Below are 16,123 nucleotides of genomic sequence, written 5' to 3' on the forward strand. Positions count from 1 at the left end.
GGAGGAATAATCAGGTCTTGTCACATGTAAATAGGAAAATCTCATGTAACTTAACTGAAAACTTAACCTTGCATAATAACAATAAAAATTGTGAATGAATATGTTTAATTGACAATAAATGTATGCGTTCGACTGTGCCTTTGATGTGAAGGCTAAGCGTTGATCTGTGATTTTTCACAGCGACGCACATTGCCGCTCCTGCCGAACGCGCCGGTAGGTTGGATTACTGTGTACAAGATGCAGGTGAGGTATAAATTATCAATTAGAGATTTACGACTTCTATAATCCGAATTCAGCCTTGCGAAAAATACGGTAACTTTGTACTGTTCTACAGTTTAGCTATCGTAATAAGAAAGACTTGTTGACGCCAGCGGAAACTAGGTGAAAAACTAGTTTGAAGGTCAAACATCATAGGCGTACAAGTTATTGTGCAAGGCTTGTGGAATAAAGCCAACTTGATCATGTTTATTACCCATAATGCAGAGCAAATTTCATTGTTAAATGTATCCCTTATATAGCACACCCCAATAATGGTAACGAAGTCAAAATACATTCTCATGCCCATTGAGCCAATTCACATAAAATGTATAGATATGAAGAACTAACTGTAGCAAGAAGAGAAAGCCTTTGCTTGGCTTTTGATTCATTTGCATAACAGTACTTAAATAGAATAATTCATTTTGTTAATCATTTTACCGATTCCCTTCATTTCCAGTTTCTATCTAATGGCTTATTTAGAGGGTAAATGCATGCAGATGTCAAGTCCATTAATTCAAATGAAAGGATAACTTACAAAAAGGACTTTAAGTGTACATTTTTTCATGTATAATTCTACAAAAAGAGCAAAATTTGAAATAAATGACGAGGTGGTATAGGTTTCTTTAGGACTATTCACATTAACCGTCGTACCCAAACCATTTCATCGTGAAAGGCTAGAAAACTAGTTAAGATAAACTAGAAATATTCAACATGCCGAATAGCTGGTTATTTTCTCGAGTATGATATCTTCGCGATTTCGCGTGACATTGCTATAATCGCAAAAATTTGGTCCAAGAAACCTTGAGATACGATTAAATCATAAAAACCATCAGAGATACAACGCGAACATATAGAACCGCTAAAACTATGCGGTCCAATTGTGAAAAATTGACCCGCGAAAATAACCAACTATACGGTAAATGGATCGATGTGACGGTATGTTATACAATAAGCATGTTGCATGATGAAAACGAAGATCGCATTAATGAATTTTCATAAACATTTATTCAAAACAAAATATGTATTTCTAAATAAAACCACGACTATGAAACTCAATTTGCACCTCTAATTGATATTGAAAGTTAGGCAAGCACCGTCAATCATATGATACCAAGTTATATTCTTCTCAGCAATTGATATATTTTTATCTGATTAGTGGCAGATGAGCTTCTTGTGAATGAAGGTTCCGAAACGGCTCATCTGGTAGCCTATCAACTTAACGAAGCCTAACTTCCTGTTGTTGTCGGTCACTTCCGGTGTTGTGATGACACTGCTGCTCGTTTGTCCATCCGGGCTCTGACGGTGGATTTTGGTGCGTTTGGACTTCCTCTTTTTCTTCTTCCGCTTGTTTTCTGTATTAAATACCCTGATTTCTGGATGCTCAGACAGCTCAGGGTTTCTAATAGCCATCAAATGGCGAATACCGGTAGTTGTTCTCCGGGTTTTGGCGGGCTTGCTGACATCCACTCTCGGAGTCTTAAAAGTCAAAAAGTTTATCTTATATACCATCATCACCACACAATTGTATAGGCAATTGTTCTTTGATTTGCATTAATAGATGACTTTGTTGCAGCATTGAGATTTTTATATAAAGAATTTACCTAAATTTCAAGTCTGATATGTATGAAATAAAGATGAAAATATTACATCTTTTTTTATGCTTCGTATATATTATGTCACAAGCAGTTTTACCTCATCTACGAGCTGACTAAATTTCTCAACTGCAGTGCAAATGCGAGGAGAATGACCTTCATCTTCGCTGTCAAGGTCAAGCATCATGACATCACCATACATGGTGATGTTGTTGTCAATGACGAATGCGCCACCAGCATTGGTTTGTCCGAAGCGGTTCGTCACTGTTGGCTTCATCTGGAAATGTAAATACGTTTACACATTGATGAAGTTGATTGCAATCAAAGTACATAATTATCTTTTCTTACCATGATTCTTTATTCAAATGTTTTTATTGTAAATATTGTATTAAGATTTGCATGTTTAAAAGCCATCAGCGTACCAATAGATCAGTTTAGACGTTTTAGAGGGTCTAGATTAAAAATCGGTAAAACTTTCGTAATAAACATATCTCTATTTACTCCATTTTTTCGATTTTTGATCGATACCCCTAAACCCATCGCGACATCTCGGAGTAATTTCTGGCAATCTTTGGAAATATTCCGAAGATTGCCGGGAATTGTTCCGAGATGATCCGATTGCCCTTAACCGTCTAAAATGTTCTATGGGCAACTGTAACTTATTCTCAGACCCCTGTGTTCTGTAACACAGTATAAACTAAGTTAAGGTGGTTACCTCTGGATTTGGGATGACGTCACGGAATCGGGCGTCTCTAGGGGTAGGTGTCGTCTGCCTCTGTAACTTTGTTTCCAGTCCGCTACCGGTGGATAGTCTGTAGGTCAGGTTCGACAATGTTGGAGACTTTGGAATAATTCCGGTCTTTGATCCAAGATCTACTGGTGGCGTCGGAATTATCTGATTACGAAACGAAAAAACACAGCCCCATCATATAATGCTATAGCAAGATGTAATTAAAAACATGATGGGATACTTTATAAAACTTTAATTATTTTACTTCATTCATGTCTGTTTGACATATTTAACATAACTTTTAAAGCGAACTCGCGGTATCTTAACTGTAGGAATTAGCAGTACGAATTTATCATGAAACAAAGGTTAATATTGTTGGACAATACCATTATGATGTTTAATAATAAATGGAGGATTCGAACCAAGGTTGTCTAGATAAACGACAGGTGAATTGGAGAGAAAACACGTACGGCCTGACCAGGTCCGAACCCAAGATTTAAAAATATAGCAACCAGACGCTCTACAATTTGAGCTCCAAAATCGTTAGACAAGTTTTCATGGTTTATTTGAAATACAATAGCCGACCAATTTTGACTACACCGGATACTAACCCTTGGTGTGAGCTGACCGGATGTGGTATCAATATCGTCCAGGTCCCACAGCATCACATCACCGTGTGTGGTGGGGATGTTTTCTGTGAGGTACGAGGCTTGTAGTTTCTGTCGATTTTCTTCCATCTGTCGAAATAAACATTTTCTGATAAGAAACCTTTCAGACTATCAACATCATATCATCAAATGCCACAAAGTAGACCACAATCGCGTGTGACATATTACTTATAATTAGCACTACACAAATGCAGGGCCAGTCAGGAATTCGAACCATGAACCTCAGAACAGAAGTCGAATTATTCTTATTTCAATATTATCTTTATATCGCAGACAAAGCGCATCGGGGCAAGATGTCCTGCCAATGCATTCTGTTTACCAGGCCACCGAATATCGACCTTGTCAATATATGCTAAACAATTCCCTCCCTTTTTCGTTCTTTACCCCGAAAAAAAACAATGGCAACTTACGTCATACTATCCCTTATCAACTAGTCACCTCACTCGAAACAGGCGTTGGTCACATGAATGAGATGTAAAAGAAGCGGGTTAGGGTTATTACTGAATTAGTGACTTTTATCTTTTTTTATCACAAAAGAAAATAATATAAATGTGAATTGTTTACCTCATCCCATACGGAGTGAGTTTCCTCTCTAGAATTCATTTCCTTTCAGTGTCAGATATTTCCGCTTGTTGTTGATATTTGTGGTTTCCCGCTGCTAAAACTTGCGTGTAGTCGCGAGCCGCAACTAGAACAATAGGTATCACGTGACGTCGCGGTACATGGCAACGTTGCTAGAGACGTCTCGATCACGTGCTTATTTGCGAGAAAAACGTCTGCAGCTGACCGAGAAGATGTCGCTTTATTCACATGGTGTTTTTTTTGTGTTTTTTTTTTTTTTTTTTTTGGAATGCTGACGAAATTATGTAGTATCAATAGAATTGATTCTAAAAATAGATTTTATTATAAAACAATGCCGAAAGGTAGATACAGTAATATAGCAGAAAAATGCAGAGGTTTTGACTAATGTGACGCTACCCAAATAAGTACACTTTTAGAAGATAATTGTTTTCTAACGTGTGCTTCAATCCAGATTTTTTGCAACATTCCACGAATTAAATAAAATGGCTTCAATTTGAATTTTATGATTTGTTTACTTGTCAGCAGTGCATATATTTATAGACAGAGAGCTTTGAAGCATGCCCGGTCCAGCCCTGTGGTTCAGCAGGTTTCAGTACCCAAAACGGAACACCTCCTAAATTTGATTGTTTCAAGATTTGAATAATTTGTCAGGATATTATTAGTCCCTATAGGGACCACGTTGTATTATTTTTGTACGACAAGGACCACTTGTATCGCCCGTGTTTTTAGGTCACCTGACCATAGGTCATTGTAACCTATTGCGATAGTATTTTGTCCGTCGTCGTGGGTCGTGCATCGTCCGTCATGCGTTTACGTTTCCTTGTGAACACGATAACTTGAGTAAATATAAAGCGAGCTTAATGAAACTTTTTATGTAGACTAAATGAAAAGACCTCGGACGAGTTTGAAAATCACCTTGATTCGACTGTAACTTAATTAAGGACATATTGCCCTTTATAACAAAATTTATTGTATCTTGTGAACACGACAACGTGATAAATATTCATCAAGCTTAATGAAACTTTGTATGTAGACCTATTAGATCTAATTGTTCCTATTCCGTGAACAAAATACATCAGTTGGCTAGTAAATGGCATTACTAATTTGTATCAAATATGACCATTAATGCCCATTACTTTACTTTGAGCCCCATTTTTTTTTTTTTTTTTTTTTTTTTTTTTTCATTTTCTCTACATACATTTTTCAACATTGAACTACTGTCCTTATCCAGTGATTTGGCACGACCATCTTTTGCTGGTATACAGAGGGATAGTCAAGTATGTTTATAAAACACTAACGTTGGTAGTACTAGCATATCATCATACCGATTTTGCCGCTTGAATTTAAAAATGGTTTGGTTTTTTTTAAATTTGATGAAAATTTTAGAATTTTGGTTTGTTACGTCATAATGTGCTAAGCTCGTTTGCTATTTCCTAGTCAACGGTGTATCATTTTAAACTACAATGTATGTGCAATACCCAGTCGTGAGAAAACCTCTCAATGACAAACAAAAATATCACTTCTGAGTCAGTGAAAAACACAGGTATAGGTATGCTTGTGAATGAAAAAATGAAGAAGATGGCGCTTTGTGCGCGCTACATGTAATGAGTCATATGGAAAATAACATTATTTTTCATAGCTTTATTGGAAAATGTAGTCAATTTCAAGGAATCGCTGTGGGCGGTTCTGCATCAGCACCATTATCTGCTATGGCATGTTTTTTAAATAATTAAAAAAAGGATTAAGAATAAGAAAAGAATGTGTTTGAAAAAATCGATTTTTAGTCAACTTAATTAGTAAATATACCATTATGGTATAAAGGGGTATAGATATATAATTATATAAAAATATGCATCTTTTATAAGCATAAATCATTCAGGCCCTTTATGCATATAACACTGCAAATTTCATGGAAATCGAAGTAAGTACGGATTTTACAACCTTAACTTTGATGATCATTTAACAAATTGTCTATTACGTCCCCGTTAGTAAACTTTTCACATTTTAAACTCCATTTTCAAGTTCCACTAGCGGGATTGAGACAAAACTTACCTGAAATAATTCTGACATAGATTCGGCCAAATATTGTTATTTTCCGGGTCGATCCAAAATGCAAGATGGCCGCCACAGACGGCCATCTTGGGTAGCAGAAAACAGTAGATTTGGACAATCTATGAAATTAAGGCGCATGCCTTAGAAATATAGATATAGTCATTTAACTGTAAAAAATACCTGTACAAAAGTATATATATAATTAATCAGCACAACTTTTGCAATTACAATTTGATATTTTGATACAGATTTGGCCATATTCTGCGCTTATTCATGCATGTGAATGCCATGGTAACAACAAAAAAATACCTGAAAAATTGCAAAATATCATGATTTTTAGCCCAAAATTGCAGAAAATTGTACTCAATTTTTTTCTTAAGACCTACCTTAAATTGAGCACTTCTCTCACAATGGCAAAATAAGCTAATTTATTTCATAGGTCGATTAGGTGGATTTTTCAATATTTTTGCCTAAACCCGCGCCATGGATTTTCATTCAAGTAAAGCTAGCTTTTCCGGTCAAGACGCACTTCCGGAGGAGCCCAGAATTGTAATCTCTAACTCATTTTTGTTATGTTTATTTTTGAAAAAAATGAAACTTATATCAAACCCTCCATATTGGATGTACCAATTTCAGAATATATTTGATTTTTAATTGTTTATGCATGGCTCAAAACAGGGGCTCCCCAACAGGCTGTTCTTCTCTGGTTTGCTACCTTGACAATATATTTTTTATTTCTTCTTAAGCTCTACCAGTGCAATTTAGCTAAAACTTTCTTGAAATGATCCTGACATGGTTCCGACAAAGTGTTCTTGTTTTGGCCAATCAGAAATTGAGGATTCAGGATGACCTCTGTGGCGACCATCTGGAAAAACCCATTTTTCCAAGATCCAAGATGGGCGCTTAAATCACTATCTTGAAAAGTCTTTATTTGCTTCTTTAGCTTTTTGACTTTTGACATGTTTATCAATCGACCTGTAAGGCCATTGGGATTCTTGTCAAATATTTTCAACGTGTTTGCCATCCTTTTTTATTTTTATTATTAGTATTACAGGTGGTTTTCTTTATGGAATTAGATATAACTTACCGGCAACTTGGGTTGAGTTTTCTTCCAAGGACCTGTTACATCTATATTCGAATTTTGTCCACGAACCACTTTCATAAAACCCACGAAGTACTATGACAAAGAACATGTAGGATACATTAAAACCTTCAAAAGGACCCTTCAAAAGGACCCAGGGCTTTGTACTATGAGTGATTTAATATTGACGTCTCGAGGTGTACACCAGGATTCCCTTTTCCCTCCAAAAGCCTCATGTGCAAATTTGACAATGATCTGGATATTGGACATTCCCGGCTAGACAAACACCGGATAGAGGTAACGGATGGTATACCTTTCAGGCAACCACACCGAAGGATACCGCTATCTAGGATTGATCATGTTAGTAGTCATCTTCAGCAAGTGTTATCAGCAGGAAAGACACACTTATCATTGATGTCCAATGTAGTCTTCTGCCGCAAGAAATATTGGAAACTCAGGACGTGTGTCGACTACAGACACCTGAACCAGACAATTATCCATGACGCCTACTCACTTACAAGAAGATAACAACGACTCATTAGATGGAACCAATATTTCACTGTGCTTAACATGACACCAGATGGAAATAGAGGAAAAGCACGAGGTGAGAACAGCAGGTACGGAGCGCTTGCATTTTATGAATTGAACAGAATACCTTTGGACTGACCAACGCACCAGCGACATTCCTTATGGAGGAATATCTGGCTAACCTTCATCTCACTTATTGTTTTATTTACTTGGACGACTTGATTATCGTTTCCAATATTTACAAGGAACATCTACTGATGGTGGAGAAAGTACTTTAGCGGATAAAAGAGTTCAAAGTGAAGCCGTCTCCGAAGAAATGTGGTTTCGTGATGCCAAGTATGTCGGCCATATTGTCTCAGCAGATAAAGTAGAGTTGGGGCCTGACAATCCGGAAATGGTCAAGTCATGGCCACACCCTAGTACTCCAGAGGAAGTCACATAGTGTCTCGTCTTTATATGGTATTACCGGAAATTAAAAATAACAAGATAGACCGACCTCTACCTTATAACTACACCTAGGAAGACGAGCAGTAAAGGCAAAAGCATCCAGGGAATAGAAATAGGAAATGGAGCTAGAGAAGGCCGCGTTCAAGAATGCATTGGTTTCCCCGCTCATTAACGGATATCCGGACTTCGGGAGCCCTTTTCGAGTGAACACACTGCTGCTGTCCTTAAAGGCCCAGGAGCTATCCTTTTATCAAGAACATGAAGGTAGAAAAAGAGTTATCGCATATGCTAGCGGGGACTTGAATACATCCAAGAGAAATTACTCGGCACACACGCAAGAGTTTCTTTAATGGGCATTTTGTGAAAAGTTTCATGATAACCTATTTGAACAGAACTTCATTGTTATGACAGGCAACAATTTATGAAGTATATCTTAACAACTCCAACACTCGATGCTTCAGGGCAAAGATGGGTGGCAGCCCTCTCTTCCTACAACTTTAAAATAGTATACCGACCAGGGGTCAGCAATATAGATGCAGACGGACTTTCGCGACCATCACAGACCATATCGACGGACACTGTGGAGTCATGCAGTCTGATCACTGAGGAACGACTGTGTCTATCACACACATCACCAAAACCGGTAAACCATCCATGAGCTTGGTGAAGATGTCAGCGATAGAAATGGGGACCATACAGTTAGAGGATCCAGTCCTGAGTTCATGGATTTCATATATTGAAGTTGGAGTAAAACCCAGATGGAAGCATGTCCCCAGAGCGGAAACAACTCTATGCAAGACATTTTGGGAACTGAAGTTGAAAGTAGAGAGGTGGTTGGCGAAGGTAATCCCTAGCTTTAGAGATAATTTCTATAGGCCCAACATGTACTAGGACATATCCAGAATAGGCCAGTAACTGTCATTGCTGCCTCAAAAGGAAAGCACTTACCAAAAATAGTGATTCTGTAGTAAACATCTAGACCACTCAACCCCTAGAACTAGTATGTATAGGCTTCGCTACTCTAGAGACATCCAAGGGAGGTAACCAGCACATTTTGATCATAACAGACCATTTTACCAAGTGCGCTCAGCCAATACCTACTAAGACAATAACGGCAAAGACAACAGCGAATATAATTTTCAATGAGTTCATCATACAATATGGAATGCCAAAACGAATCCACAGTGAAAGTCCATAACCACCCTGTATGAAGCGGTTTAACCGGACTCTATTTGATATGATTGGAACCCTCAATAACAAGGAGTAAGCCATTAGAGGAAGTTGGTCAGACCCATAGAAGACCTATCGACCAGGCCTTCAGGATTGACATTAACAAGCATCCCAATCAGTTTATGACTACGGAAAGAATCTCAGGGAAAGGCTACGAGAAGCTTACAGGATAGCCTCTGAGCATACCCAGAAATCCCAGGAGAAACTGAAGAAATATTATGACTAGAAATAGGTGCTATAATACATGAATGTGACCGGGTACTGGTGAAACGGGTAAAGTGGGATGGAAAAAAACAAGATTGTAAACCGTTGGGAGGACGATATTTATATTGTCCTTACGCAACCTATGAGGTACAACAGGCGAATGGAGACCTGATCAGTACTCTTCACAAGAATCAGATTTAGGAACTGAGGATGACATGGCAGTTGCTGTTAACACGGAACTGGAAGTGAAGAGGGAGTGGTCCTCACCAGAGCCTTCTGTTGATGACACGACGGAAAAGAAGCACGAAGCCCGGAAAGAGGATCACGATTCTAGTATCAGCATTACGAATGTGAGAGTGATTCAGAGACAGTGGGAGTCCCGGCTCCAACCAGGAGATCCCGTCGCAACAGATAACCTCCCACTTGGCAATAAAAGACATCGATTGCCTAAATATTGAGGTTACAACATCAAACAAACAAATGCAAGATTATCTGCGTAATCAATGTTAAAAGTAAAGATTCATTTCGCTGTTTGCCGTCTGGCGCAGTGACAGTCAACTAACGCAAGAAACATAAGACGACTCTAATCAAAATTAACATTTAATCGAATCTAATTAAATTATACTGAAGGTGATGATAAGTGTACTATTGACAGTACGTTAATAACTTTTGTGGCTCAACAAATTTATCAATCTCGATTTACTTTCCTATTTTAAAAATCAAAAGCCGTTTCGGAAAGTTAGTGGTCATTTAACAAACTCCGAGTCGTAGAAAGTCTTTACTTACAGTTGATAGGGTAAAATGTCCATGTTATTGTTTTTCGGTCAATTTTCATGTTACAACCACGAACACAATCTGAACAGCCAACGTATTAGATACAAAGAGTGTACTTCGACAGGGATGACCATTTGTGCTTTATCTGTTTGCAAAACATGAACAAAAATTATATCGTAATTCATGTCTACCTAACAAATGATAAAATACATCTATGATACAATAAGATGAAAACATGTTGCGTAATAAAAACTGAAACCAGGTAATTCATTCAAATACATATCTATTCAAAATAAAATAAAGGAAATAACAAAGGTTCTCATTGAAGCTAAGACAGTGATTTTTCTATCAATATTGCAAGTCAATGCCTGGTTGATCATAAATACAATAATACCGAGAGGTAACTGAACAAAAAGTCTTTTTTCAATAAAAACCAATGACATCATTTCCTCTGATCAGTGGCAGATGAGTCTCTTGTGAATGAAGGTTCCGAGACGGCTCATCTGGTAGCCTATCATCTTGACGAAGCCCAACTTCTTGTTGTCGTCAGTCGCTTCCGGTGTTGTGATAGTACTGCTGCTCGTTTGTCCATCCGGGCTCTGACGGTGGATTTTGGTGCGTTTGGACTTCCTCTTTTTCTTCTTCCGCTTGTTTTCTGAGTTAAATTCTCTGATTTCTGGATGCTCACACAGTTCAGGGTTTCTAATAGCCATTAAATGGCGGATACCGGTAGTTGTTCTCCGGGTTTTAGCGGGCTTGCTGACATCCACTCTCGGAGTCTTAAAAGTAAAAAAAAGTTTATCTTATATACCATCATCATCATCATCATCATCACACAATTGTACAGGCAATTGTTCTTTAATTTGCATTAATGGATGACTATGCTGATATATTGAGATTCTTATATTAAGAAATTACCTAAATTTTAACTCTGATAGGCAAGAAATAAAGATGAAAATATTACATCATTTTTATGCTTCGTATATATATGTCACAAGCAGTTTTACCTCATCTACGAGCTGACTAAATTTCTCAACTGCAGTACAAATGCGAGGAGAATGACCTTCATCTTCGCTGTCAAGGTCAAGCATCATGACATCACCATACATGGTGATGTTGTTGTCAATGACGAATGCGCCACCAGCATTGGTTTGTCCGAAGCGGTTCGTCACTGTTGGCTTCATCTGGAAATGTAAATGCGTTTACACATTTTTTAATTGATTGCAATCAAAGTACATAATTACCTTTTCTTACCATGATCCTTTATTCAAATGTTTGTATAATATATATCGTATTAAAATTGCATGTTTCAAAAATCAGCATTTGCGCTTTGAAATACTGCTACTAGTAGGAGATTCCATTGTGTGATTGCAGCGTTGTCACTCGCTTTTGTCTTAGCAAATTGATATACGTGTAGTTTCTTTGTGTTACATTGTTTTTATTTTAAGAAGACAACGTAAGTAAATAATTGTTTTACATATAGCAGCTAACCACTTGTACAATTATGTACATATTACCATTTTGGATTTGCTCCCAGATTGTTCCGATTCATTATTACATCCCAGTCGTTATAATAATATCAATTTATAAAATAGTGCTTAATCGCTGTAGACATGTTGGTAAATGTATCAAATAATTTTGGCAGACACATAACTTATATTGAATATAACATATTTAAACTAAATCGCAACATATTTATTGTCCTGTAACACTGTTTTATTAGTTAGTTACTGGTTTATCGCCTTCACGACTACTCCTATTACTAGGATCTGTCTCGCCAACTAAAATCAGAGTTTTATCGCCTTCACGACTACTCCTATTACTAGGATCTGTCTCGCCAACTAAAATCAGAGTTTTGTCGCAATACAGTTTAATAGACTGGTTACCTCTGGGTTTGGGATGACGTCACGGAATCGGGCGTCTCTAGGGGCAGGTGTCGTCTGCCTCTGCAGCTTTGTTTCCAGTACGCTACCGGTGGATAGTCTGTAGGTCAGGTTCGACAATGTTGGAGATTTTGGAATAATTCCGGTCTTTGATCGAAGATCCACTGGAGGTGTCGAAATCATCTGCTATCGAAAAAAACATATATGGCATCATTATTTATCGCAAGATTTAGTTACAAACTGAAGGTGTCAAAATTATCTGGTAATAAAATGAACATCAGATTTAACGAACAAATCATCTGCTAACGAAATGAGCATGATATACAACAAAAACTAGATTAATTTATGAAATTGGGTATATTCAATTACTTGAGATGCATACCACGTATACCATTTATGTAAGACAATAATTACAATTACAAGTCTTAGAATAAAAGCGCTTAGTAACATTACTGTAAGGACAATTTTACTAAGTGAAAAAAATCATACTTTTGTACAATGCCATTATGCCTTGTACTGACCAACAGAGGATTCGAACCATAGTCGTGTATTTGAAAGGTAAATGTAGTCGATTACCCTCGTCGCCGACGATCGACCGATCCAAAAGCGTAAGGCAAGAAAAAAATCCCTATGGTTCATTTGAAACACCATTTAAGCACTCGGTGTTGACTACCTCTGATACTAATCCTTGGTGTTAGCTGACCGGATGTGGTATCTATATCGTCCAAGTCCCACATCATCACATCATCGTTTGCGTTTGTGGTGGGGGTGTTTTCTGTGAGGTACGATGCTTGTAGTTTCTGTCGATTTTCTTCCATCTGCCAAAGTACATGTAAATTTGGAATTAAAGTTACCGCTATTTTTTTTTTTAATTCCACAAATTTCTTTGTGCTATTTTTCTTGTAATAAGTAGAAACAAAAATATGCATTGCCAAACCAGAGTTCAAACCAAAAACCTAGATGTATTATTCTCTTTTTCTTGTCTTAAAGGCCCACTACCTTTCCAAAACGGCTTTTATTTTTTTAAAATGGGAATGTAAATCGAGATCGATATTTTTTTAGAGTTACAAAAGTAATTAACTTACCATTAATACTACATTTATCATCACCTTCTTAACAATTTAATTAAAATAAATAAATGCTAATTTTCATGACGCGAGTCGCCTTACGTTTCCCGCCGTCGTCCTACATACCGCGCGGTAGTTGACAATCACTGCGCCAGACGGCAAAACAGCGAAATGACTGATGACTCTCCAATATTTTTATCACGCAGGAAATCTTGCATGTGTTTGGTGTTGTAACCTCATCTTAGGCCATCGAGGCCATTGATATATATTTTTTATGTTATTAATGTATTTAAGAAACCTTTATGTTAAGGTAGTGGGCCTTTTATGGCCACAACAGAGCGGTACTACGAACAGGCGCTCTAGCAAATGAGCTACGCTATGAGATCGCTACGAGAAAAAAATATCACGTCATGGGCCAGTTTCTAGTGCCCGGCAAGCTTATGTCACGGGCACCAAATAGGAGCGGGAAAATGCACGAGTGTTCACCCATCATCGAAAACCCACGAATCAGATCGGTGAGTCATGGGTTTCCGACGATGATACAAACTTTGATTAGCTTGATGCTCTAACTCACTACAACATTATCTACGTTTTTTAATATTAATTTGACAAAAACATAATAGAAACATTAATACAACAATATGAATTAAATCGGTACTTTACCTTTCTTGTGATGTCTCTATTAGAACGATCAGTTAAAATCGGTGTTCCTCTCGGATCTTGAAACTAAAACAAAATTAAAAACAAATTAAACGTAATGACTTCTACAGAATGATATTTTTATTAATAACATTTGGTAAAGAGTCAACATGTAACTTCGAATTCAAGGATAACTTTTTATTGAACTATAGAAAAGACTACAAAATAAAATGAAAGCCATTATAGTTGATACCACTTTAAATTGTTTTACCTCATCCAATACGGAGTGTTCTTCTTTAGAATCCATTTTCCTTTTAGTATCAGATATATCTGCTTGTTGTTGATATTTGTGGTTTCCCGCTGCTAAAACTTGCGTGTAGTCGTGGGCCGCCACTAGAACAATAGGTATCACGTGACGTCGAGGAACATGGCAATGTTGTTAGCGACGTCTCGATCACGTGCCCATTCGCGAGAGAAACGGAATAAAATGTCTGAAAAGACAGAGAATGTGATACCGTCATCATCTCATACTTGTTAATTAAGCTCTCATAAGGAATGATAACTAATTTAGTTTTTTTTGGTAACAATGAAATATGAAATGATACTTTAAATAACAATGTGGAAGGGTAAAATAAAATTTAGGAAAAAATGAGGTATCGATGTTCAAACAGTAAAATCGAGCAATTTAAACACCATCATGATTTCAGCCATGGTCTAGTTTCACGAACATTTCCTAACTTAGGGAATCACACAGTTTACTTCAAATTCTCCATATATATATATATATATAGGTACGCATTACAGATTTAAGGAAGACTCCTCAACATAAGTTTTTTCATATCTTCTGTTATGCTTTCTTACGGAAAATTTTAAGGAATTCCTAAATATCTTAATTAACTCCCAGTCACGTGTTGTTGAAATCGCCGTAATTCCCTTATATCCATTCTTCAATTATATACTTCATTGTGTACATATATATAACAGTACATGTACATCCTTTTTATTGACTCAAGAGTTATAAATGTAAATGTAACTTGAATTTTTTTTTGTAAACGTCTCGAGCTATGGTTTCTAAAGTAACGTCATCAAACATTATTTTTCTAACGAAATCTGAAAAAAGTTGACATCGAAAATTTCCACATTATATATGTATAGGTTGTTTACCAAAATTGTTGATGCAAACGGGTGAAATCACTTTGAAACAAAATGTCGGATTTTCCGTGAGCTCCACTAAAAACTATTCGATTGTATGTAACATACAGAGCTTGGCACTGTAAATTGCATAGATTAGACGTCACATAAACATTAATAAAAGCAAACTCCACCGAGCCAATTTGTAGAAGTTGACTCATTGTTAAGTCTATGTATCATATTGTCATTTGTCACACTGACATGCTACTCCAGAAACATGCCGGTCTATCCCGTGTTACTCGTTCAGTCACCACCGACAAACAAGGTTAATGGCCGCATAAGACAATCACTTTTCTAAAAACATTCTATAGGCATTTATGTTTAAGGAATTCATACTTCTTATGATTATTTTCTTTTCATTCCACACATCATTTTTTCAAAGTAAATTATTCTGTCAAAGTAAAATTGCTGAGTGAATTTGCGACCCGAATTTTAGTCCTATTCTTGCAGCAAATTTTACTGAATATATTTTTTATAATGCATAATGAGAAGATATTCAATGCAATTTACAGTAAGAATAGGATCAAAATGTGGGTCACAAATTCACTCAAAAAAATTATTTTGATAGGATAATTTAATTTTAAAAAAATGATGTGTTTATTTTGCAGACGGCACTGAAATTCATGGAAGGGTTGAACATTGATTGTTTAAGATTTTTTGTTTGATTAATTAACGTCCTATTAACGTCATATGCAGGGTCACATAAGTCGGCCTCCCATGTATGCAGTGTACAGCGTGTGTGATGTACGAAGTGCGTGTTTTAGGAGGCTGTGGTATGTTCGTGTTGTGTCTTCTTGCATAGTGGAACTATTGCCCTTTTTATAGTGCTATATCACTGAAACATGCCGCCGAAGACATCAAGTAACACACCCCACCCGTTCACATTATACTGACAACGGGCGAACCAGCCGTCCCACTCCCTGTATATGCTGAGCGCCAAGAAGGAGCAGAAACCTTCCTCACAGGGGCGGGCGCTCAACCGAAGGCCAAAAATTAGGTGGTGTCATTGTAGATGTTAAGAAGAATAAAGTCAGTTGGGAAGAAAGAAAAAGCTGCCGTCTCTTGGTTCATTATTGCATCAATCGCTATTATCAAAACACGGGGACTAACTCATTGCGGACTGGACAATATTGTGTATTGCTAAATAAGCGACCCTTTTTGTAGTGATGTATTCGTATACGAGATACTTCAACACAC

General features: G+C 37.1%; 2 protein-coding genes across 3 annotated transcripts; both read right to left on the reverse strand.

Annotated features, from left to right (window-relative positions):
- Positions 1-1,299: 1,299 nt before the first annotated feature.
- LOC138322505 (uncharacterized) lies at positions 1,300-14,154 on the reverse strand. Of its 2 annotated transcripts, XM_069266528.1 has the most exons (6): positions 14,007-14,154; positions 13,760-13,822; positions 3,192-3,317; positions 2,566-2,745; positions 1,951-2,127; positions 1,300-1,734 (listed from the first exon to the last, which is right to left on the reverse strand). In XM_069266528.1, the coding sequence occupies exons 1-6, from the start codon at positions 14,040-14,042 to the stop codon at positions 1,411-1,413; spliced, it is 906 nt and encodes a 301-aa protein (XP_069122629.1). In that variant the 5' UTR covers positions 14,043-14,154; the 3' UTR covers positions 1,300-1,410. The 2 variants fall into 2 exon arrangements, with proteins under 2 accessions (XP_069122629.1, XP_069122630.1); XM_069266529.1 differs by lacking the exons at positions 13,760-13,822; positions 14,007-14,154 and adding an exon at positions 3,813-4,262.
- On the reverse strand, positions 10,446-12,847 carry LOC138322015 (uncharacterized). Its single transcript, XM_069266072.1, has 4 exons — positions 12,689-12,847; positions 12,033-12,215; positions 11,154-11,330; positions 10,446-10,925 (listed from the first exon to the last, which is right to left on the reverse strand). Exons 1-4 carry the CDS (start codon positions 12,845-12,847, stop codon positions 10,602-10,604), a joined length of 843 nt encoding a protein of 280 aa, XP_069122173.1. The 3' UTR covers positions 10,446-10,601.
- Positions 14,155-16,123: the final 1,969 nt, after the last annotated feature.

This window comes from Argopecten irradians, chromosome 4 (genome assembly GCF_041381155.1).
Source record: "Argopecten irradians isolate NY chromosome 4, Ai_NY, whole genome shotgun sequence".
NCBI classification, from domain to species: Eukaryota; Metazoa; Mollusca; class Bivalvia; order Pectinida; family Pectinidae; genus Argopecten; species Argopecten irradians.

Bases quoted from the DNA above. Each gene is read 5' to 3' on its own strand.
- LOC138322015 (XM_069266072.1), bottom strand. From the start codon at position 12,847: ATGGAAGAAAATCGACAGAAACTACAAGCATCGTACCTCACAGAAAAC. The intron at 11,331-12,032 runs GTAACCAGTCTA...TTACATTTCCAG, and splicing joins ACGTCATCCCAAACCCAGAG to ATGAAGCCAACAGTGACGAA. The intron at 10,926-11,153 runs GTAAAACTGCTT...TTTACTTTTAAG, and splicing joins TTAGTCAGCTCGTAGATGAG to ACTCCGAGAGTGGATGTCAG.
- LOC138322505 (XM_069266528.1), bottom strand. From the start codon at position 14,042: ATGGATTCTAAAGAAGAACACTCCGTATTGGATGAG. The intron at 2,128-2,565 runs GTAACCACCTTA...TTACATTTCCAG, and splicing joins ACGTCATCCCAAATCCAGAG to ATGAAGCCAACAGTGACGAA. The intron at 1,735-1,950 runs GTAAAACTGCTT...TTGACTTTTAAG, and splicing joins TTAGTCAGCTCGTAGATGAG to ACTCCGAGAGTGGATGTCAG.